At 42.8% G+C, this 23,010-nt stretch overlaps 1 protein-coding gene across 1 annotated transcript in view; it reads right to left on the bottom strand.

Annotated features, from left to right (window-relative positions):
• Positions 1 to 23,010, bottom strand: part of LOC126335652 (Down syndrome cell adhesion molecule-like protein 1) — a 171,508-nt gene that overhangs the window by 134,134 nt on the left and 14,364 nt on the right. Inside the window, exon 4 of the mRNA XM_049999108.1 lies at positions 8,375 to 8,518. Coding sequence (XP_049855065.1) covers positions 8,375 to 8,518 — 144 coding nt within the window. The remainder of the gene's footprint in view (positions 1 to 8,374; positions 8,519 to 23,010) is intronic.

Here is a 23,010-nt window from a genome sequence, read left to right as displayed (position 1 = left end):
TGAGGTGTAGCGTAGGGCGACAGCATGGTGTTGAACATTCCGTGACGAATAGTCAAGCATTTCGCTATTGTTCCAGTGGTCAGTATTTTCTAGAAATACTGCTGACTTCTGCAGACCTAAAACGGTATATCATTTTCAGCCCAACACAGCCAAAAACAGAGCACTTGCAGCGGATGGAGGTTTTTTGTGTACCTCAGTGACAATATAGAACAGGCCTGGAGAACCAGTATCCTTACCTACAGGTGGAGGAGGAGGGAAGAGCGGAGGTAGGAGGGGAGGTAAGACCGATTTTGAACTGCATTCATGTGGTAACATACTTGTTGCTATTGTGATTTTTTTAAAGTTGCTTGCTTATTTGAGGATTTTGTCTTTCTTCTCCTAAGACGCTATGGTACCACACGCAAGGAAAACAGCCTCTCCAAAGCGGAATATTTGCTCAAAATTTTTTATCGTGTTGTTGTTTAGTTCTACCAGCATTACGTTATTGGTCAAGTCTTCTACTCAACATAGTGTGTGCAACTCGCTAGCCCAGTGTATATTTAAGGACTGTTAGATACTGTTAAGTGCTTATTGTGTATCGTATTCAAGGCAAGATTCAATGTTCTCGGTTCAATAATCATTGTAGAAAGCATAAGTCCATACCACGATAGTCAAATTACACTCACTTAGCTGTAGCTTTAAATAATTTTAGTACTATATCCGCTATTTGCACTGTCGTAGTATTCATTTTAAAAGCGCATGACCACACTCTTTACACGATGTGAGGTGAGGTCCGTCGGTACGATATTTCGTTGTAGCAAGCACAAGAATCACACTATTTGCAGTGTCACAGTATTCGTTTCAAAAGTGTAAGACTGCGCCCTTTTACACGATATGAGGAGAAGTCTGTCGTTACAATAGAAGCATACTAATCACACCAGGAAAATACATGATGGTAACACTTCATGCAGCAAATGAGCGTTCGTGTTTATTCATGCACTTCTTTAAAATAAATGCGCTGACATTACAGCAGTTGAGCTGCCAAGAACGACAGCACTTTACGCAGACTGAGATAATTAGCGGCTCATACGAATATTTTCACCGAGAGACGGTCAGCAGCAGAAGTTGCATCTTTTGTTTTCTCGATAAATGAAAGAAACATTTTTCCGCGAGTTTCTCGTGCCTACAAATGGGTGGAGTTACATCTTAATAGTAGACTAAATTTATATTTACTTCTATATGCTTACTTTGCAAGCATCGTATTGTGTGTGGCGGAGTGTGTGTCCCGTATCATTAATAGTTTACCACGGCAGCAGAAACCTTTTACTATCAGCTTCAAATGTCGGTTCCCTAAATTTTCTCAACACTTTTCTTTGAAAAGAACATCATCTTTCCTCCAGGGATTCGTGTTAGAGCTACCTGATGGGTATAATCCGACTACGGGAAAAATTACTCATCATGCAGACGGACTCTCACGATCAGTTTGATAACAAAGGCATGCCGCCTGGCAGGTGTGGAGGCGAGGTCGAAACTACAACGGATATGATTCGCGAGTTGGAGCGATAACCAGGTGTTTTTTCGTTGCGGCGAGGTTTTTTTCACAAAATTTAAATCTCCCAATACACACAGCTTGATGATCATTGTAATAAAACTAGTTTATAAAGTGATATCTGGTATAAAACTGAAATTTACAACTCCTCTGTGCTGTTGGCAAAAGAGACTTGGTAGGTTGACGAGGCATCTGGCTGCTTTAAGAGGGTTCGAAAGTGAGACATACATAGAGCATGATCAGTTCATGAGGCAAAAATGAGACAAATGTTCCTGCCCTGTGATGCAGGACGTAAGGCATAATAGACTTAAAAGAACAGGTTTTTATTGTACCTGTTGAGAGAATATTTAGAGGAAATATAGTCTATACTACACTTTTGTACAGGATTTTCGCAAACAAGTAACGATACTTTAGCAATGTGAAAACATGTGGGGGCCCCAGTTTCTTCTTTCTTCAAAAATGGCTCACATAAAAGGAAGGAATCTACATTTCATGTGAGAAGGTTGGGTTGATTTGGGGGAAGAGACCAAACTGCGAGGTCATCGGTCTCATCAGATTAGGGAAGGATGGGGAAGGAAGTCGGCCGTGCCCTTTCGAAGGAACCATCCTGACATTTTCCTGAAGTGATTTAGGGAAATCACAGAAAACCTAAATCAGGTTAGTCGGACCCGGAATTGAACCGTCATCCTCCCCAATGCGAGTCCAGTGTGCTAACCACTACGCCACTTCGCTCGGTTATGTGAGAAATTCGATGTGTGTGGACAGCCTCATTCGCATTTCTGACTGGGTAAAGTGGATTTTTTAAACTGGGATGCCTACATCAGGCCTGGAATTGCAATTAGAACTATACGTCCAAGCTGCACCTGTTTGTCTTCCAGTGACCACGGAAAACGGCTCACCGGAAGCCGCTGCTTCGCCTCACGTAACTGGTGGGTGCAGTGAATGCTCTGACATGCCGAATCTTGCCCGGAGGTGTGGGAACAAGTTCTGGTGGTGGCGCCGGAATAGCAAAGTAATCAGTATGCTGGTTGAGTGGTGACAGAAGCTGATGTGCATGTTGCGTGAGAAGACTTAATGTGGCCACCCTCTGCTCTGGACGATTACCTCCTCCATGTATGTCGATCGGTTGACTGCTTGGCTGCCACACTGGCAGTCTCTCTTGCCTCTGATCGTGTGGTAGGCTAGAGGTGTGCGCGTAACTACTGGTATGGCCAGAGCGGATGTGGGTCTCTAGTCCTCTGCCAGTAGGCGTAGCTGGGCACTCCAGGAGCTGGTGGATGGCTCAAGGTTCACGATGGTGAGTGTGTGTGACTCGAAGATTTTTTTCGCCATATATGTTTGGTGCAGGTAGTGTTTGTGTGTCCTCAAATGTCGGAGCATGCTAGACCTCAAATATACGCTCATGTGCCCGAACATTACGACCACCCACCTACTATCGATATAAATCTGTGCAGGTGATGGGAGCGTCATCTGTTGAGGGATGACTGGCGGTCAGACACATACAGAGTGTATGTAGTATCTGTGAGCATTCTTTCCATGAGCAGAGTGGGGGAGGTGCACGATATATCTGACTTTGATTGAGGGCAGACTGTAATGTCCCTGAGGCTTGGAATGTGCATTTTGGAAACTGCACTACTTGTCAGGTTTTACAAGAAGTGTTGTGGTGAGCATCTTCAACACCTGGAAAAACCAAAGGAAGCCTCTCCCAGACGATAGGGATTGTGTAGCCACCCCTCATTACAGATGTCGGACATGTAGGCTGGGCAGACTGGTAAAACAGGACAGACAGCGAACTGTGGTTTAACTAACATCAGTCTTTAATGCTGGAGAGAGTGCAAGTGTGCCTGAACTCTCAATGCACAAAGCACCTCTAGTGATGCGCCTCCACAGCCGATGAGCCGTGAAAGCCCCAGCAATTATGAGTGAAATGTGCACATGGCCATTGGCACTGGAAGTTGGCACAGTGGCAGGCCGTTGCATGGTTTGATGTACTTTCTTCTTCATGCATGTGGGAGGGTGGAAGCTGTCAGCTTCCAGGTCATTGACACCTATACTATGGGAAAGAGACACTCTGGTGGTGGCTCTCCAGAACATTCACATAGGCCTCCCTGGCTCCATTGGAGCTTGTGCAAGGCAATATGACGGCCAAGGAGTATCATACAGTGGTTGCATACCACATTCACCCCTTCATGATGATCATGTTTCCCTATGGCAGTAGCATTTTTCAACAAGATAACGCGCCATGTCACAAGACCAAGACTGCGATGGTTCGAGAAAAACAGTGATCAATTCTTATTACTGGGATTGCCAGTTCGCCAGATATGAACTCGATTGAACACATCTGTGGTGCGATTGAACGTGGTGTCAGAGCTTATCATCCCTCCCCCCTCTCTCTCTGGAATTTACGGAAATTAGGTGACTCGTAAGTGCAGATGTGGTGACAGCTCCCTCCAGTTCCTTCCAAGGCCTCATTGGTTCGCTGCTGTTATCGTTGCCAAAGGTGGACAAGTCTGCTGTTAGGCAGGTTGTTTTCATATTCTGGCTCATTAGTGTATTTAATGTTATTATACATTTGTGTTGCAATTTTAATTACTTGCATTGGAAAATGTTTTGTGTGATCCTCAAACATTAAAAATATGTTTGATTACGAAGAGGAATCATCATAAGGTGGGGTGAGTGTTATAAGTGATCTATTTGACTCCTGTAAATTGTTAAGCAATTCAGTGCAAATGGTCTGTTTTGAGCCTTTTCTGATATTGCAGTTGGGACATCATAAGAGTGGACTATTTTTACCCACTCATTTGAAGAGAATGACCACCCAGCGTTTCACACCAATCAAATAATTAATATAATAATGTTTAAATAAACAAACCATAAACTGCTCTAATTTTCTGTGTTTTGTGCCATTAAATCCACCCAGTCAGCAGCTTGGCACAGATTGACTCTTTTCCCACCAGTTTCCAGATGGGGAATGGAGAGGGGCAGTGCAGGATGAGAGGGGGAAGTGGTGGAGGGGAGGGGAGGACTGGGGGATTAGATAGAAGGGGGAAAGGTAGGTCAGAACTGAACTGGGGAGGGGTGACAAAGAAAACTGTCCCTCTCTCCAGAGCATTGCAGAGGAGGAGGAGGGGGGAGGGGGAGGAGGAGAGGGAAGAGGAGAGGTGGTGAGTTTCTTAGAAGGTGGGATTATCCCAAGCAGGTCATATATCAACACATCCCATTAATAAATTAGCTTAAGAATACACTCCTGGAAATGGAAAAAAGAACACATTGACACCGGTGTGTCAGACCCACCATATTTGCTCCGGAGACTGCGAGAGGGCTGTACAAGCAATGATCACACGCACGGCACAGCGGACACACCAGGAACCGCGGTGTTGGCCGTCGAATGGCGCTAGCTGCGCAGCATTTGTGCACCGCCGCCGTCAGTGTCAGCCAGTTTGCCGTGGCATACGGAGCTCCATCGCAGTCTTTAACACTGGTAGCATGCCGCGACAGCGTGGACGTGAACCGTATGTGCAGCAGACGGACTTTGAGCGAGGGCGTATAGTGGGCATGCGGGAGGCCAGGTGGACGTACCGCCGAATTGCTCAACACGTGGGGCGTGAGGTCTCCACAGTACATCGATGTTGTCGCCAGTGGTCGGCGGAAGGTGCACGTGCCCGTCGACCTGGGACCGGACCGCAGCGAAGCACGGATGCACGCCAAGACCGTAGGATCCTACGCAGTGCCGTAGGGAACCGCACCACCACTTCCCAACAATTAGGGACACTGTTGCTCCTGGGGTATCGGCGAGGACCATTCGCAACCGTCTCCATGAAGCTGGACTACGGTCCCGCACACCGTTAGGCCGTCTTCCGCTCACGCCCCAACATCGTGCAGCCCGCCTCCAGGGGTGTCGCGACAGGCGTGAATGGAGGGACGAATGGAGACGTGTCGTCTTCAGCGATGAGAGTCGCTTCTGATTTGGTGCCAATGATGGTCGTATGCGTGTTTGGCGCCGTGCAGGTGAGCGCCACAATCAGGACTGCATACGACCGAGGCACACAGGGCCAACACCCGGCATCAAGGTGTGGGGAGCGATCTCCTACACTGGCCGTACACCTCTGGTGATCGCCGAGGGGACACTGAATAGTGCACGGTACATCCAAACCGTCATCGAACCCATCGTTCTACCATTCCTAGACCGGCAAGGGAACTTGCTGTTCCAACAGGACAATGCACGTCCGCATGTATCCCGTGCCATCCAACGTGCTCTAGAAGGTGTAAGTCAACTACCCTGGCCAGCAAGATCTCCGGATCTGTCCCCCATTGAGCATGTTTGGGACTGGATGAAGCGTCGTCTCACGCGGTCTGCACGTCCAGCACGAACGCCGGTCCAACTGAGGCGCCAGGTGGAAATGGCATGGCAAGCCGTTCCACAGGACTACATCCAGCATCTCTACGATCGTCTCCATGGGAGAATAGCAGCCTGCATTGCTGCGAAAGGTGGATATACACTGTACTAGTGCCGACATTGTGCATGCTGTGTTGCCTGTGTATATGTGCCTGTGGTTCTGTCAGTGTGATCATGTGATGTATCTGACCCCAGGAATGTGTGAATAAAGTTTCCCCTTCCTGGGACAATGAATTCACGGTGTTCTTATTTCAATTTCCAGGAGTGTAGGTTAAAGTCATAAAGCAATCAGCTGTCATAATTTAATTAATTAGTATGCAAATTTGATGTTAAAAGTGGTCAATTGTCTCTTTGCTCCATTACTCACCGATCGAAAACCATCTTCCAATACGTCCTAGCATGTAATACGACTTATTCAATTAATAACAAGAGAATAACTGATTTAACACAACCAATAAAAGGAACTTCTGTGATTTGTGCTTATAGAATGCTAAAAACTGTTTATACAGGCTGGTGGGGTATGGACACAGAAATTCTGATACTTACTATCTCAATATGTACACTTCAGTGTGTCAATTGTTTTTCTCTGCATCTGTCTTCCTCGAAACACATCACATAATTTACTACTTCATATTTTCTGAGTGCTCGTAGTTGCTCTACAAAGTGGAAGACACCTGTCAATATAGACTATCTGTGTTGCATCCACTGGCCTGCCATCCAGTAGAAAATAGACATTAGTTGCTTGTTTGTGTCACCACACTTGGAGGTATTAATCAACTTATAGACATACTACTCATCATAGCAATAGTTATTAGGCAGCAAATCAAGTAAATAACGATGTAATGTTGTTTAGCAAGGTGTCTTCGTACATCAATAGAAACATCTGCTCTTATATCACTAACACCCTGCATAATTTTGTATGTTAAATTTTTGGTACTTTTGTACTTTGAACGTAGGTAATTTTTTGACAATTATCTAATAATTTCAAAGCCAGTCGCCACTCGGATCTAAACGTGACTAAGAGTGAAAAGTAAAGTAATAATAATAAAAGTGATTTAAGAAAAAAAACAGAAAAATTACATATTTTTCACACAACTTGATTAAAGTAAAAAAAATACCGTTCTATTTAGTTACCAGGGCCATGGACCATTAATAGGAATTAATAAATGAGACAAAAATGTGGGCAATATTTGCTACAAACCATTTAGGTGCTGGCACCATTGGCCCTAGTTCAGGTTGTAAGTCAAGCAGCTACACTACTTCATATAATTATCGTAAATACACCTCCTGGTACTTCGTTGTGCCATGCAGCATGAGAATCATATATCCGTAAGCTGTGTATCCATTTCGTGCTACTGACGCATATTTCTTAATTTGGGTAAGGTCGAATTGGCCTTTTGAACATAATTGTTTCCACCGTCTTAGATTTCCCCCTGTCCGTTTTTGTCACCTGTGTTATCAATGCAGTCTACCAGTGCGTTTTTTACCGGCATACAGGGATACATTTTCCTTTTCTGTCGAACACAACGTTGTCTTTGTTGCAGTATGTTACGAAAAAAGGCATTTCGTAAGAATGTAATCACTCTAAATGTAAGATATAGTATAACTATGACCATAAATTTAATACTAATTTTCTGATCGCCTCGTTTTACACTCGGCAATGCCTGATGATATGTTAAATTTCAAAATTTAATTGTTCGTTTTAGGTAAAACTATTGTGTCCTAGCTAACGTCATTCACTGAGGTGGAACTGAACCTCCAGCATGTCACCTCATAGGCTCTTTGCATCACTCATCCTAGAAATAAATGAACTTTCTATTGTACAGTATGTTGCGTACCCTTCTTTTTTATAAAAAATAGGAATGTACTGACCCTCATAGCTTTCTCTTGTCCACGATATCATTGAAGATAATCCATAAGGGTTGTAGTTATGAACATTTATCGTAAGGATGTGTGTAAGATATAAGCTGTGTCTTACTATAACGAATGAATAATCGACGGTTCTAGTAAGCAAGAGAACATTTTGTAATTAACGAGAAATGCTGATATGAACCAGTTTCGGTAGTAAAACTATTTGAAAGACTACCAGCAGCATCAGTGTCACCTTGCGGTACCGGTGCTGGAAGGTGCAAAACACAAATGTAATTTACCCGAAAGAAATGGCAAAAATGTAAAATTGCAGCAAGGAACATTTTGAATCATGGATGATTGGGAAGAATAAGAGGACTGTAGTTTAATACTAACGTGTTCTACTTTATTTTTATTGTTAGAGATTAGAACGTTATACAAAATGCTGTGTTTTACCTTTTAGACACGAAGTCTTATTGATGAAGTTGCATATGCATTCATGTTAGTGACGATTATACATTAATGGTTGAGAAATTTGGCAGAGAAGTAGATTTTTGCGTAGCTACGTAAGCTACCTACAGCATGTAAAAGGAGAATTTTACCTTCCCAGTCGGACAGAGCTCGGTACAAGACCCTGTAACCCTGCAGCACTCCATTGATCTGAGCAGTGGGAGAGGACCACTGAACAAACAGCGCGCGAGAAGACAAAGGCTTACACTTAACGTCTTCTGGAGGCGCTCCAGGAACTGAAACAAACAGACAAAAAGAAAGAGCAATAAAAAATCACTTTTAGCGTTAAATGAGACGCGAAAAACCACTGTCCTTTTTAGCGAGGGATTATTAACGTTTGAACTGCACATAAACGTTGTTTTTCGTTAGACTTTAGATTAAAAGTGAAATGTAAACAAGAGAAAACACAGAATGCTCTCCGCTGCGTCGTTTCTAAGCAGCGATATGGCTGGCTTGAGACAAAAGCTTTTTTTGTAAATGAGTTTATCTTTGTTCTGCAACAGTTATTTGTACAATTTTGTAGAATTGTTAATAGCTACATATTCTCGAGCATGTAGCCAGAATCTGCAAAATAGTGTTAGGTGAGCCTGATGTAGCTTGAAAGAGACCAGCGTTTTTATTAATTTATTTATACATCCTGGCCAGGATAGGGAAATCAGACCCTCTCTTGCGTCTAACAAGTCAGTAGCCATGTTCTCGTAAGATGAGGCGCAACCTTACGACAGAACATTTTTAAACTTTTGTTTGACGTAGTTATGCTACTCGTTTAATTTATGAAACAGAGAGTACATACCGTTATCCAGTATGTCAGATGTTCTAATTATGACAAGACTCAGAATATATCCACACAGAATTGTTGTACCTGTGCACCAAATAAGTACACCAGCAAATTCCTGTAGGTCAAGTTCCAGAAGATGGGAACTATAGAAGACGCAGCCAAATGTGATCGACGGAAACCGTTAATTCCAGATTCCTACAAGATGCTTGTTCTGTCAGTTTCCTTAATATTTTCATATCACTATCATATGAACATTTCACAACCTATTTGTAGTTTTCAACGACTGCTGGCTGATAGAAAATAGTTAAAGCATTTTGAGGTGCTCATGTGATTGTGCCTTGAAAATATTAAGCAGAAATAAAAAAAAAACAATCAACCACTTAATGTCTGTGGACACAATGCAAATATTTCTGAAATATTCTGTAGACTATCGATGAATCTGCATGACATCTATTTAGCCAGTTTGGCCTCCCTGTTCGTAGTACCCTTACAGCAGGAACGGTCAAGAATTCAGGACATGAGAAGTGCTCCTGCTAGTATGCCATACCTCCCTCAGCTGGCTGCATACTTCTCCCACCTACGTTGCACTGTGTCTGAGTGTAAGAGGGGCGAAGCAATGGAAACTGGAAAAACGCATCATTCAAATGGCAGTGCAGTTGCATTGCTTATGACTTGATTTCATATTTCTCAACAACGTAGACCACAAACAAAACAAATTTTCAGTATTATTTAATTATTTTTGATGCACTGTGGACGTAATTTTTATCTGATACAAACTGTTAGCATACTGATAGATGCAGACAATATCACAGATGTTTCACACTCAGGTTGTCACGTAATAGTGACTTATTTAGTTTCAAAATGGGAAAAAGCATTTCGCAAGCATACGTTGATCGAAAGGTTTTATCATGTTTGCTACCTCTTTATGGAGACGTGGGAACTCTTCCCAACGGAAGCAATGTATACGTCCTACACAGTTTTAACTCAAGAGATTTGTCTTTTAAACGGAAAACGCACTGCAGATCACTCAGTTCCATCTGTATATGCAGAGTGGCACTTTAAACTGAAACAAAAACATCTCGAAAACAGATGTAAGATTGGCAGTGACCTCAGAACTTCAGAAAACTGTCCTTGTATTCTTTCAAGGCCACAGTGAATTATTCAAATATGTTTTTTCCATAACGTCAGTGATCTTAGGGAAATGGTCTGCTTTTTTATCAGACTTTGTCCCTTCCACAACACGATTTTCCTTTTAAATCCATCCGTATTAAATCGGGAATAAGTTGTTTCTTGCAGTGTCTTACTGTGGGCATTGTGCTGTTAGCTCCACTTAAAATGCGAAGACTTCAGTCCGTTCCGGATGTTCTAACTTCCGTTCCTGCTCGCCTTTTCCCTTCATACGTTGAAGATTAGCAGATTTTAAATTGAAAAATAGTTCCAGCCGTGCCCTCTTGACCAACGTGCATTTCATAATACGTAAAGTCTTCGTACTGTTTATTCAGTTCCATCGAAAAATGATGCAACAAACCGTGCATTAATGCATGCGACTTCAGAAATTTTATAACCTATATCATCAGTTTCATGGCGTGCTATATGCATGCAAATTTGAGCACTAAGTGCTTCTTGATGTACAAAACGGTGAGTCCCATCCGTCGATCATTATATATTTTGCTCTTTCTGCTCGATTGAATCTTTAAATTATTTCTTTGCAGCGTCGTTCCATAGCACACTTGCGGTATTTGTCGATTATGGGACTGGTGTAACTCGGAACAGAAATTATGAATTCTTATACTTTTCCTCTTGCATTCGCATTCATTTTGGTGACGGTTTACCACTGCAATGGCCGGCCGTTCTGGTCGAGAGGTTCTAGACGCTTCAGTCCGGAACCGCGCTGCTGCTACTGTTGTTCGAGTCCTGCCCCGGGCATGGATGTGTGTGATGTCCTTAGGTTAGTTAGGTTTAAGAAGTTCCAACTTATAGGGGACTGATGACCTCAGATGTTAAGTCCCATAGTGCTTAGAGCCATTTGAACCATTTTTGAACCCCTACAATGGGTGGTGTATGGAGACACACAGTAGACCTATAAACGTCCTTCATACTGTAAGATGGCAGGAACTATGCCCCTTACATGAAGTCATTAAAGATCACCTAACTCACGTTGAGTGAACAGTAGGGCCGAACAAAAATGACTGACAAGGCACAATGCATCTTGTAGAGGGACGTATTGGAATAATTAATGTTGGTTGATGGTTTTAAAGTAATTCACACGACATGAAAAACTTTGTGGAAACGCGTCGATTTACTGGAGGCTAGTTTATCTCAGGGAAGCTCTAACATTCTGCGTGGTGTCTGTTGTACTATGTCGTGTCCCTACCACTTTCGCGCAACGACGCTCTGAGCGTGTTTTTTAGGGAATTGACTAGTTTGAACCTGGGACCTGTTGCTGGTATGGAGACGCCAGACCACACGTGACATGTAGAATTCAGAAGAGTTCAGTGAGACTAGCGATGATATAACCAAATACTTAATGATTTCAGCGTCAGCTCCACTGCACTCCCTGTAAAAGAATCTTAATACTAACTAAATTTAGTGGAAGGGGTTCAAGGTTTTGCTATTTTTAGTTATCTGGTAAAATAACGTCGAAAAAGCAGTTAAGTTTACCACTGGAAATTTTATTCTACTCTCAAAACATTGTGTATAAATTGCACTATTGATAAAAGGAAATGTTTTAATACAGGATGATAAAAACCAACTGCGTTCAACAAAAATGTGAACGAATATACCCTGAATGGGTTTCCAAGTTCTACAATGGATCGAAGGCCATATCACATCTATAATCTAGGTTTAAATTAAGTTTCACAAAAGAGAAAACTATCAAAATGGTCTACAGTGACCCTCAATTATCTTTAATTACTTATCTAACTTGTCGTAAATTACAGTGGCTGATGTGGCGTCTCAATAATTATATAACAGAAAAATAATCGCGTTTCAGTTTTAACTTACGTAGCAAATGTGAATACCACGAGCTTTAATTGACGATCGACACTAGTATTAAGCAAAACGGGGGGTGTAACAGATCAGACTTCTGCAGTTCTGAGTGAAGCTTTATGTGCTGTTATGCGGCATCGCGTGCATTCATTACCTTGTCGTTGGTTAGGCAGTGTCAGGGAGCGTCGGTCGGCACAGCTCCACGCACCTCGAGGACTACTAAGCAACTATTTCCTAACTTCTCCTTACTGCAATTTACCTAAGTTGGTTTAAAAAAAAACTATCTGGCTGTCTTTTTATGTGACCAGTCTGGGTCTCAATGTTAACCTTAAGCTCCGCCAACAAATATTCTGTCTATCCAATGAGAAACGTTATACTTTTCGTGGTGGGGCAATGTTTTTAATGTTTGCAATGTAACAGAGACACGAAAAAGTCTCACGCTAAAACTTGCAGCTGGTGTGGCCCTTTTAGTGTTATCATAAGATCTATACTGTTCTTCTGGAGGGCTCTATCTTTTAACATGGGCTGGGGGTGGTCCTGGCGGTTACTTTTCGTGGTGGGGCAATGTTTTTAACGTTTGCAACATAACAGAGACGCGAAAAAGGCTCACGCTAAAACCAGCGGCTGGTGTCGCCCTTTCAGTGTTATCGTAAGATCTATACTGTTCTTATGGAGGGCTCTAGCTTTTAACATAGGCTGGGGGGTGGTCCTAGCGGTTAGCTGGCGACGTGGGTGTCTGTCCCTTATCGTAGGGCCTTCTAGCTTAACACGGTTCTGCTCTCGGCTTCTCGTTTCTCCCCTCGGAACTGCGTTTGTCTCATGGTGGGAAGGTATGACATGCATTTAGGCATTCTTGTGTTAGTCTGTGGTATTCCATTTGCTCACACATTACTCGTATTACTTTGGTTAATTTAAAGTCACGATTTATTTGGAGCTATGTGACATAATACTGGATTTGCTTATCATGTCAAGGTTTTCATGTAAGGTGTTGGATTTGCCTGACACCTTACAAAGTATACAGAGTGACCATGGCCGGCCGGCGGGGGAACAGTGAAGGGAAGCGACAGTAGGTAACTTAGGGCCAAAATACGCGTGTTCATGACTAGAACAACTTCACACTGAATTCACGGCCTGCAGAGCCTGAAGTAAATCAGGTGAAGAGCGACAGAATGAAATACGCCAGCCTCCAATGAGAACATAGGACCAAGGAATTTGAAGTACTCTCCTGGGAGTCAGAATTCTGGAAAAATTAGTGTTTGTGCAGACTCTAACCTTGATGGGTGGCCTGGGAGGAGCTAAATAGCAGAAGTTGAGAGGAAGGGAAATTTTGTGGGAATTTGTGCACTTCCCAGAGCAGATGTTGGTCGGTGCTGGGAAGCGACATATAATAAATGCGACCTGCGCTGCAATTGGCGTAAGTGATTTTGCTGGAGGGGAAACCGAGGTGAAGAGCAGACTGTGGGAAGTCTCCGTAGTGGTCTCCTGTTCCTTGCTTGCCTAGAGTGCAGACGTGGCGTTCTTAACTCAGCTTGCCTGAGAAAGAGAGAGCATCACTGCAGTTTAGGACTTAGTAAATGGAACGATTGAGCTTGGAGATAGGAAGTTTCGGGTTCAGCTATGTACTGAGCAAGATAGCTAGGAGTGAACAGACGAGAGCAGCCTTGCAGCACCCCGAGGTTGGCCGACGTCCGCACAACGACACCGCTCCACCACGCTGAATTCGGTGATATTGCTCCCGCTCCGGCCACTGATTAATTTGTTGGATCACGTCGGCAATGTTTCCAAGAGGGATTCATGGGCCATGTATTGTAGAATTCTTCTCGCACTTCGCATTACACCTGGGTCAGTCAATAAGAATTACTTTTGATTTATCTCGCCTTACTTCACGCAAATGCAATTTATTACCATTGCTTGTTAGGAGAGTCATGTAACGTGATGATTGAAGGTTGTGAATTAAAATAAATCTGTGTTAATCGACTGCATCTGTTTTCTCAAGTAGTTGAAATCCCAATTCACTCTCTTAATTAATTTTATGTTCAACATCTGCATCTGGTGTTCGATAGCTGAATATAACATCAATGTGCACCCGTTTTTAACTAAAAGGGATCTATTCTGAACCAATTAATGTCAATACTGCCACCACAGTTCAATCAGGAGTCACAGGGCCTTTCTACTTTATTTGCGCTATCCGACATTGCGGCAATTTTGCACTCTCTGTTGATCTGTTAGTCAATTGAATGGGGTGAACACACACCAAAACCAGATATGTGACAGGTGGGGGGACTAACACATACCGAAGGGTAAACCGCCGTGACACTACGCTTCTGACGAACTGAAAGAAGTCGTGCCGACCGCAATGCTAAATGTAACGTCGTGCTGTACCGAGTACTTCCGAGAGAATTACCTATCAAAGCCGAGACAGATTGATCCTCAGCTCGCACGTGGTTCACACATCGTGTGGTCTCGCACGCCTTGGCAGACCCTCCTGTACAGCAATGCACTTGTTTTTAATGATGCATGTGAGGAGAAGTCGAGTTAGCTTGAGTAGTTACCAGAAGAGGTGGGGCACTTGATGGTTGGTTTCGGTCTGACTGGTCGTAGTGTTTATGCTCTCATGAATGTACGAGCGCATAGAATTGACGCAATTGGGCTTCAGGAAATCCACTCAAAAAAGGGGATAGCTAAGAAGGGTCAACCTCGATAACACTACCCTCCTGACGAACAGAAGAAAGTCACAACGACCGAAAAATGCCTCGCCGCAATGTTGAATGTCTCTACTTATGAGAAGTACCGAGCAAAACCGCAGTGGAAATATTTGAAACCTTATAGTTACAAAGAGATCGAATCTTATCGACGGTGTCAGTATAGGGACAGAGATTATATATCATTGTAAACATAACGACGATGGTTACTAAAGTCGCACATTTTCATCGCAGTTTGTAAACACTGTACCTGAAGAACAGCTACAGTATGTAGGTTTGAGCATGACATTGCTATGTGTCATACAGCCAAGACCGCCATGGGTTTTTTGGGATATTGTTTTCATGGACAAGTGATTTCAAATGTGTTGTTCCTCCTTTCGTCTCCTGAATCATCCCTACTTGATATTTTCTTGTGGGTGTAGCTTAAGGACGCTGCTTACATATTTTCCCTGGACACTATTCCCGAACTGCACGAAAAAAGAATTAATGAAGCGTTGCTGCACAATTAATTTTCAATTACATGAATCGAATAATGGAGGCAGCTTTCTACAACTTTTTAAAACTGCATTTTTCTAACATGATTCCTCTATCTTTCGAATGTCCTCTGCGTCACATGCATTATGACACACATACGTTCGTTTTTACAATACAGATTGCAATTCTCCGAAATTTGTCTCTACTTAGGTCGAATTTGCGTGTTACAGTGTCGTCTGGACACTTATAACAAGTCTAGGCAAAATAATGTTAGTTATTGAATGTTTTTATTGGCCACCCGATTCCGCTGTGATAGTTTTAGAGTCATTCAAGGCAAATCTAGCATCAGTAGCGCGCAAATATGCAGATCAAGCAATGTTACTCGGAGGCGACTTTAAGGTACCAAGACTGGGACATTTTTGGCTTCACTGCAGGTCGTAGGGACAGACAGTCTTGTGAAATACTTCTGACCAGGATTTCCGAGAACTGCCTTGAACAACTAGCTAGACAATCCACACGCAATGAAAATATTATAAACCTTATAGCTATAGACCGAATCATATCCACAGTGTCTGTATATAGACAGGGATTAGTTAATAAACCCGTCAAGAAGACCAAGGGAGTTTAAACTGCTATTTAATCACGCTCTGGAGATTAAGGTGCCAGGTAAGTGTACTAACAAATCGATCGAGCTTTTGTGGTTCAATAATCAAATTCGGAAAATGATGGGGAAACATTGTTGTACTCTCGGTTACAAAAAGAAGCAAAAGTTAGTAGAAATTCGTACGTTCGAAGGAGATCAATGCGCGAAGCATATAACAACATCCACCGTCATACCTTAGCGAAAGGTTGTGCCGAGAACCCAAGAAAATTATGGTCACACGTAAAATAACTAAGTGGTTTGAGGGCTTCTATTCAGTCACTCGTCGACCGGTCTGGATATGGCAGTAGTAGACAACAAAAGAAAAGCTGAAGTCTTAAATTTCACGTTTAAGAAATCATTCACGCAGGAGAATCGTACAAACATGCTGTCGTCTGACTGTTGTACAGACTCGCGCATGGAGCACGTAGAAATTGTCGTCCGTGGAGTAGAGAAGCAACGAAAAGAGTTGAAAACAAGTAAGTCGCCAGGTCCAGATGGAACCTCATTTCGGTTTTATGAAGAGTATTCTGCGCCATTGGCCCCTTACTTACTGCATTTATCGCGAACCTTTCGACCAGCAAAAAGTCCCAGGCGACTGGAGAAAGCGCAGGTGGCTCCTGTGTATAAGAATGGTAAAAGAACTGACCCGCATAATTAAAGACCAATATCCCTAACATCGGTCTGCTGCAGAAATCTGAGTTCAGATGCGATACATTTCCTTCTGTCCACAAATCAAATCAGATTTACAAAGCAACTTTCATAAGAAATTCAGTTTCTGCTCTTCTCACATGATACCCTACGAACCATGGGTGAAGAGCAACAGGAAGATTCCATGTTCCCAGATTTCCGGTAAGTCTCTGACATGATGCCTCACTGAAGACTCTTGATGGAGGTCCGAGGGTACGAAATATGTTCCCAAATATGTGAATAGCTCGAACACCTTTTAAATAATAGATACCGGTACATTATACAAGATGGCGACCGTTCATCAGAGGCAAGGGTATCGTCAGGAGTGCCGCAGGGAACAGTGATATGACCCCTTTTGTTCTCTGTACGAGGTGTGGCAATAAAGAAACCGGACTGGTTGTTGTGGGAATTTCCGGCTTCGTCGGTCACAGGTAGAAGAGTGGGGGAATAAACTTGGGGCTCTCCCTGACGCGAGTACAAAATTTTACGCCGCAGTGGTTAGTCTGTCTGTGAGCCTTCTTAGGAACGGGTCGTGTGTCTGATCTCTTTGCAATTATGGAACAACGTGTTGACGTCATATTCCTCACAAAACATGGAAAATCCACAACAGAAATTTACGATTTGATGAAACAAGTTTATAGTGATCAGTGAAAGATTTCTAGATGGTTAAGACATCCAAGGACGGTAGGGAAGACGTTGAAGATGATCCGAAGTTAGGGTGTCCTTCCACTCCAAAAACTGAAGAGAATGTGGAAAATGTCAGCAGAATCATTCGAGAGGACCGCCGCCCAAGCATTTGAGTAATTTCAGAACTTGTTGCATCAATAAGGAAACCGTTAGGCAGATTTTGCCCGATGACCTGGGCATGAAAAAGATCTGTGCTGAAGTACTGTCAAGAAACATCACAAACGAGCAAAAGCAACATCGAGTGAAATGCTATGATGATTTGTTTGAAAACATTGAAAATGACCCTGATTACTTCAGCGAAGTAATAACGTGTATTGAAACACGAATATTCCAATACGGTCCAGAGACTAGGGGACAATCCATGCATTGGAAGAACCCCCAACCCCCTAGGAGGGAGAAAGCGCGTTTGAGCAAATCAAAACACGAAGCAATGATGTTTTCTTCGATAACCCAAGGGTTATCTACATTGATTGGGTGCCTGAAAGTAAGAATGGCAATAAAACATACTGTTGTTGTTGTTGTGGTCTTCAGTCCAGAGACTAGTTTGATGCAGCTTTCCATGCCACTCTATCCTGTGCAAGCTTCTTCATCTCCCACTACCTACTGCAACCTGCATCCTTCTGAATCTGTTTAGTGTATTCTTCTCTTGGTCTCCCTCTACGATTTTTACCCTAAACGCTGACCTCCAGTACTAAATCGGTGATCCCTTGATGCCTCAGAACATGTCCTACCAACCGATCCCTTCTTCTAGTCGTGTCACAAATTTCTCTTCTCCCCAATTCTGTTCAATACCTCCTCATTAGTTTTGTGATCTACCCATATAATCTTCAGCTTTCTTCTATAGCACCACATTTCGAAAGCTTCTATTCTCTTCATGTCTAAATCATTTATCGTCCACGTTGCACTTCCATACATGGCTACACTGCATACAAATACTTACAGAAACGACTTCCTGACACTTAAATCTATACTCGATGTAAACAAATTTCTCTTTTTGAGAAACACTTTCCTTGCCATTGGCAGTATACCCTATCCTCTCTACTTCGACCATTATCACCTATTTTGCTCCCCAAATAGCAAAACTCCTTTACGAATTCAAGTGTATCATTTCCTAATCTAATTCCCTCAGCATCACCCGATTTAATTCGGCTACATTACATTATCCTCGTTTTGCTTTTGTTGATGTTCATCTTGTATCCTTCTTTCAAGACACTGTCCATTCCGTTCAGCTGCTCGTACAGGTCCTATACTGTCTCGGACAGAATTACAATGTCATCGGCGAACCTCGAAGTTTTTATTTCTTCTCCATGGATTTGAATTCCTACTCCAAATTTTTCTTTTGTTTCCTTTACTGGTTGCTCAATATACAGATTGAATAACATCGGGAATAGGCTACAACCCTGTCTCACTCCCTTCCCAACCATTGCTTCCCTTTCATGGTCCTCGACTCTTATATCTGCCATCTGGTTTCTGTACAAATTGTAAGTAGCCTTTTGCTCCCTGTATTTTATCCCTGCTATCTTCAGAATTTGGTAGAGAGTATTCCAGTCAACATTGTACAAAGCTTTCTCTAAGTCTAAAAATGCTAGAAAAGTAGGTTTGCCTTTCCTTAATCTATTTTCTAAGATAAGTCGTAGGGTCAGTATTGCCTCACATGTTCCAACATTTCTACGGAATCTTCCTCGAAGTCGGCTTCTGCCAGTTTTTCGCCGTAGTATTTTGCAGCCATGGCTTATTAAACTGCAAGTTCGGTACTTTTCACTTCTTGAAGTCTGAGGGTGTTTTTCCTGTCTCATACATCTTGTTCACCAGATGGTAGATGTTAACCAAGGATTTCTATTAGCCCTCGTCTTTTTACCTACTTGATCCTCTGTTGCCTTCACTATTTAATCTCTCAAAGATACCCATTCTTCTTCTAGCGTATTTCTTTCCCCCAGTCTTGTCAATCGTTCCCTAATGCTATTCCTAAAACTCTCTACAATCCTTGGTTCTGTCAGTTTATCCAGGTCCTATCTCCTTAAATTCCCACCTTTTTGCAGTTTTTTCAACTTTAATCTACAGTTCATAACCAATAGATTGTGGTCAGAGTCCACATCTGCCCCTGTAAATGCCTTACAATTTAAAACCTGTTTCCTAAATCTCTGTCTTACCATTACATAATCTCTCTGCTTTCATTTCTTACCAGCATTCCATATTCAGCTACTACGTTTCTCTTTCTTTTCCTACTACCGAACTCCAGTCATCCATGACTATTAAATTTTCGTCTTCCTTCACTGGTGAATAATTTCTTTTATCTCATCATTCATTTCATTCATCTTTTCGTCATCTGCTTAGCTAGTTGGCATGCAAAGTTTACTGCTGTGGTAGGCGTGGGATTGGTATCTATCTTGGCCAGAATAATGCTTTCACTATGCTGTTTGTAGTAGCTTACCCGCGTTCTTATTTTTTATCCATTATTAAACCTACTCCTGCATTACCCCTATTTGACTTTGCATTTATAACACTGTATTCACCTAACGAAAAGTATTGTTCCTCTTGCCACTAAACTTCACTAATTTTCACTATATCTAACTTTAACCTATCCATTTCCCTTTTTAAATTTTCTAGCCTATATGCCCAATTAAGGTGTCTGACATTCCACCTTCCAACCCGCAGAGCGCCAGTTTTCTTTCTCCTGAGAAGTCCCCTCCAGGAGATCCGAATGGGGGACTATTTTACCTCCGGAATATTTTACCCAAGAGGACGCCATCATCATTTAACCATACAGTAAAGCTGCAAGCCCTCGAGAAAAATTACGGCTGTAGTTTCCCCTTGATTTCAGCCGTTCGCGGCACCAGCACAGCAAGGCCGTTTTGGTTAGTGTTATAGGGCCAGATCAGTCAATCATCCAGACTGTTGCCACTACAACTACTGAAAAGGGTGCTGCTCCTTTTCAGGAACCACACGTTTGCCTGGCCTCTCAACAGGTACCCTTCCGTTCTGACTGCACGTAAGTACGGCCATCTGTATCGCTGAGGCACGCAAGCCTCCCCACCAACGGCAAGGTTCTTGGTTTCAGGGGGGGGGGGGGGGAGGAGGGGATAAAACTTAATATGAAACCGTTATGAAGTCCCCGTAAACGTGTGCGACGGAAACCAGAACTGTGGAAGAATCGCTCATTGCGCGATGTCTCTGAAGAGATTTTTGGCGCAAAACAATCAATTGATGGAACAGCCTCCGCATTCTCCTGACATAGCACCATTCGACTTCTTTCTCTTTCCAAATCTAAAGTCTGGGCTCAAAAAAACCAGGTTCGTGAATGCAGTGAAGGATAAAGCAACGAGTTTCCTCAACAGCATAACAGAAAAAGACTTACAGCACTGTTTCCAACAGTGGAAAAATAGCATGGAGCGGTGCATGGATCGGGGAGGCATAGATCGAGGAGGGAACTACACTGAAGGGGACAACATTTCAACTATGTGAGGTTTTTCAATTAAGAATTAGACCATGAGTTCTGTTTCTTTATTGCCATACCTCGTATACATAAATGACCCGACGGACAGGTGAGCAGCAGTTTATGGCTGTTTGCTGTTGACTCTGTGGTGTCATCATTGAGCGACTGTAGGAGTATGCGAGATGAGTTAGACAAAATTTCTAGTTTGTTTGTTGAATGGCAGCTTGCTATAAATATGGAACATGTAATGAAGGCGGATGAGTAGGAAAAACACTTCTGTGACGTTCGAATACAGCTTTAGTAGGGCGGAGCTTGACACTCACATCGGTTAAATATCAAAGAGTAACCTTACAAAGTGATATGCAATGGAATGAGCACGTCACGTTGGCAGCAGGGAAGCCGAATTCTCCAATTCCAGTACTATTCGGGTGTTTGTGATCCACACCAGGTCGATTACAGGAACATCGAAGCAGTTCAGAGGCGTGCTGCTATATTTGTCACCGGTAGGTTCGATCGGCACGCAAGTATTACGGAAGTGCTTCGTGACTCAAATGGGAATCCGTGGACGGAAGACGACAACGCACTATTGCAGAAGTTTAGAGAACCGGCATTTGTAGAACGATTCTACTGCTACCAACGTATATTACGAATAAGAAGCATGAGGATAAAAAGCGAAAGATTAGGGCTCGCAAAGAGGCTTGTAGACAAATGACTAGTACTGGTACAAGATACCCTCCGCCATGCACCGTACAGTCGTTTGCGGAGTATGTATGTATTTGTAGATGCAGAAATAGTTATATCAAGAAGGAGAACAGAAACACTTACAGCAGAAAACACAGTTTGTATGTTTTGTGAAAAGTAGAATAATATAAACTACAGACAGGTAGATTCAGACTGAGGGCCGTGGCAGCTATGGTGATGACAGAAGTGGTGGGTAACAGAGCAAAGAGTAGTTAGGTGGAAAACATGTTCTTAGGGAAAATATGTCCTGACTGACCGAGGAACGAGATGAAAACAAGAGTAACTGGAAGACGTCAGTATTGCTTCACTACATTAAAGAAAGAAATAGCCATACATGTCAGTTTGCGAGGGAAAAGTTGTGAGGTCGACCAACAGGAGTGTTTCAGATTTTTCTTAAATGTAATAAGATATTAATTTATGCTCTAGTTGCAAGGCAGCTTGATCCAGACGCGAACAGCAGCAGCGGAGAAGGAGCTTTCTTGTTTTATGGATGAGCACAGCTACGTTACTAGATAAGTGAGACTTTGTGTTACGACTACGAGAATATGTCGCTCACATGTATTCCGCAGGCGACAACTCACGTCATGACAGAACCTTCGGCGTCGCTGATACTCGAGAGAGCGGCGAAAACTTACGATCGGTATCGTTTAGGGGGACATATTGAGCAGTGGATGTCAATGTGATGATTTTTTTTCTTATTTGAGCCATCAGTCTTCTGACTGGTTTGATGCGGATCGTCACTAATTCCTCTCCTGTGCCAACCTATTCATCTCAGAGTACTACTTATAACCCACGTTTTAATTATTTGCTGGATCTATTGCTATCTCTGTCTCCCTCTACAGTTTTTGCCCTCTACAGCTCGCTCTAGTACCATGGAAATCATCCCCTCAGTCACAACAGATGACCTATCATCCTCTCCCTTCTTGTCAGTATTTTCCACATATTTCTTTCCTCTCCGATTATGTGCAGAACGTCCTCATTCCTTACCTTATCAGCCCACCTAACTTTCAATTCTCGTCTGTAGCACAATATCTCAAATGCTTTGATTTTCCTCTGTTCCGGTTTCCCTACAGTCTATGTTACACTACCATATAATGTGCTCCAAACGTACGTTCTCAGAAATTTCTTCCTCAAATTAAGGCCTATGTTCGATACTAGTAGGCTTCCCTTGGCCACGAATGCCCATTTCGCCAGTGCTAGTCTGCTTGTGATGTCCTACTTGCTTCGTCCGTCATCGGTTACTTTACTGCCTAGGTAGTAGAATTCCTTAACTTCCTCTACTTCGTGACCATCAATCCTGATGTTAAGTTTCTAACTGTTCTCATTCCTGCTACTTCTCATTACTTTCGTCTTTCTTCGATTTACGCTCAGTCCATATTATGTACTTTACGCTTTTCATTCCATTCAGCAGATCAAGTAATTCTTCTCCACTTTCACTCAGGATAGCAATTTCATCAGCGAATCTTATCATTGATATCCTTTCACCTTGAATTTAAATTTCACTCCTGAACCTTTATTTTATTTCCATGATTGCTTCTTCGATGTGCAGATTGAACAGTAGACGCGAAATACGACATCCCTGTCTTACACCTTTT

Source organism: Schistocerca gregaria, chromosome 2 (assembly GCF_023897955.1).
Source record: "Schistocerca gregaria isolate iqSchGreg1 chromosome 2, iqSchGreg1.2, whole genome shotgun sequence".
Lineage (NCBI taxonomy): Eukaryota > Metazoa > Arthropoda > Insecta > Orthoptera > Acrididae > Schistocerca > Schistocerca gregaria.
The sequence above is the reverse complement of the archived record's forward strand: the minus strand, read 5'-3'. Positions and strand labels throughout refer to the sequence as shown.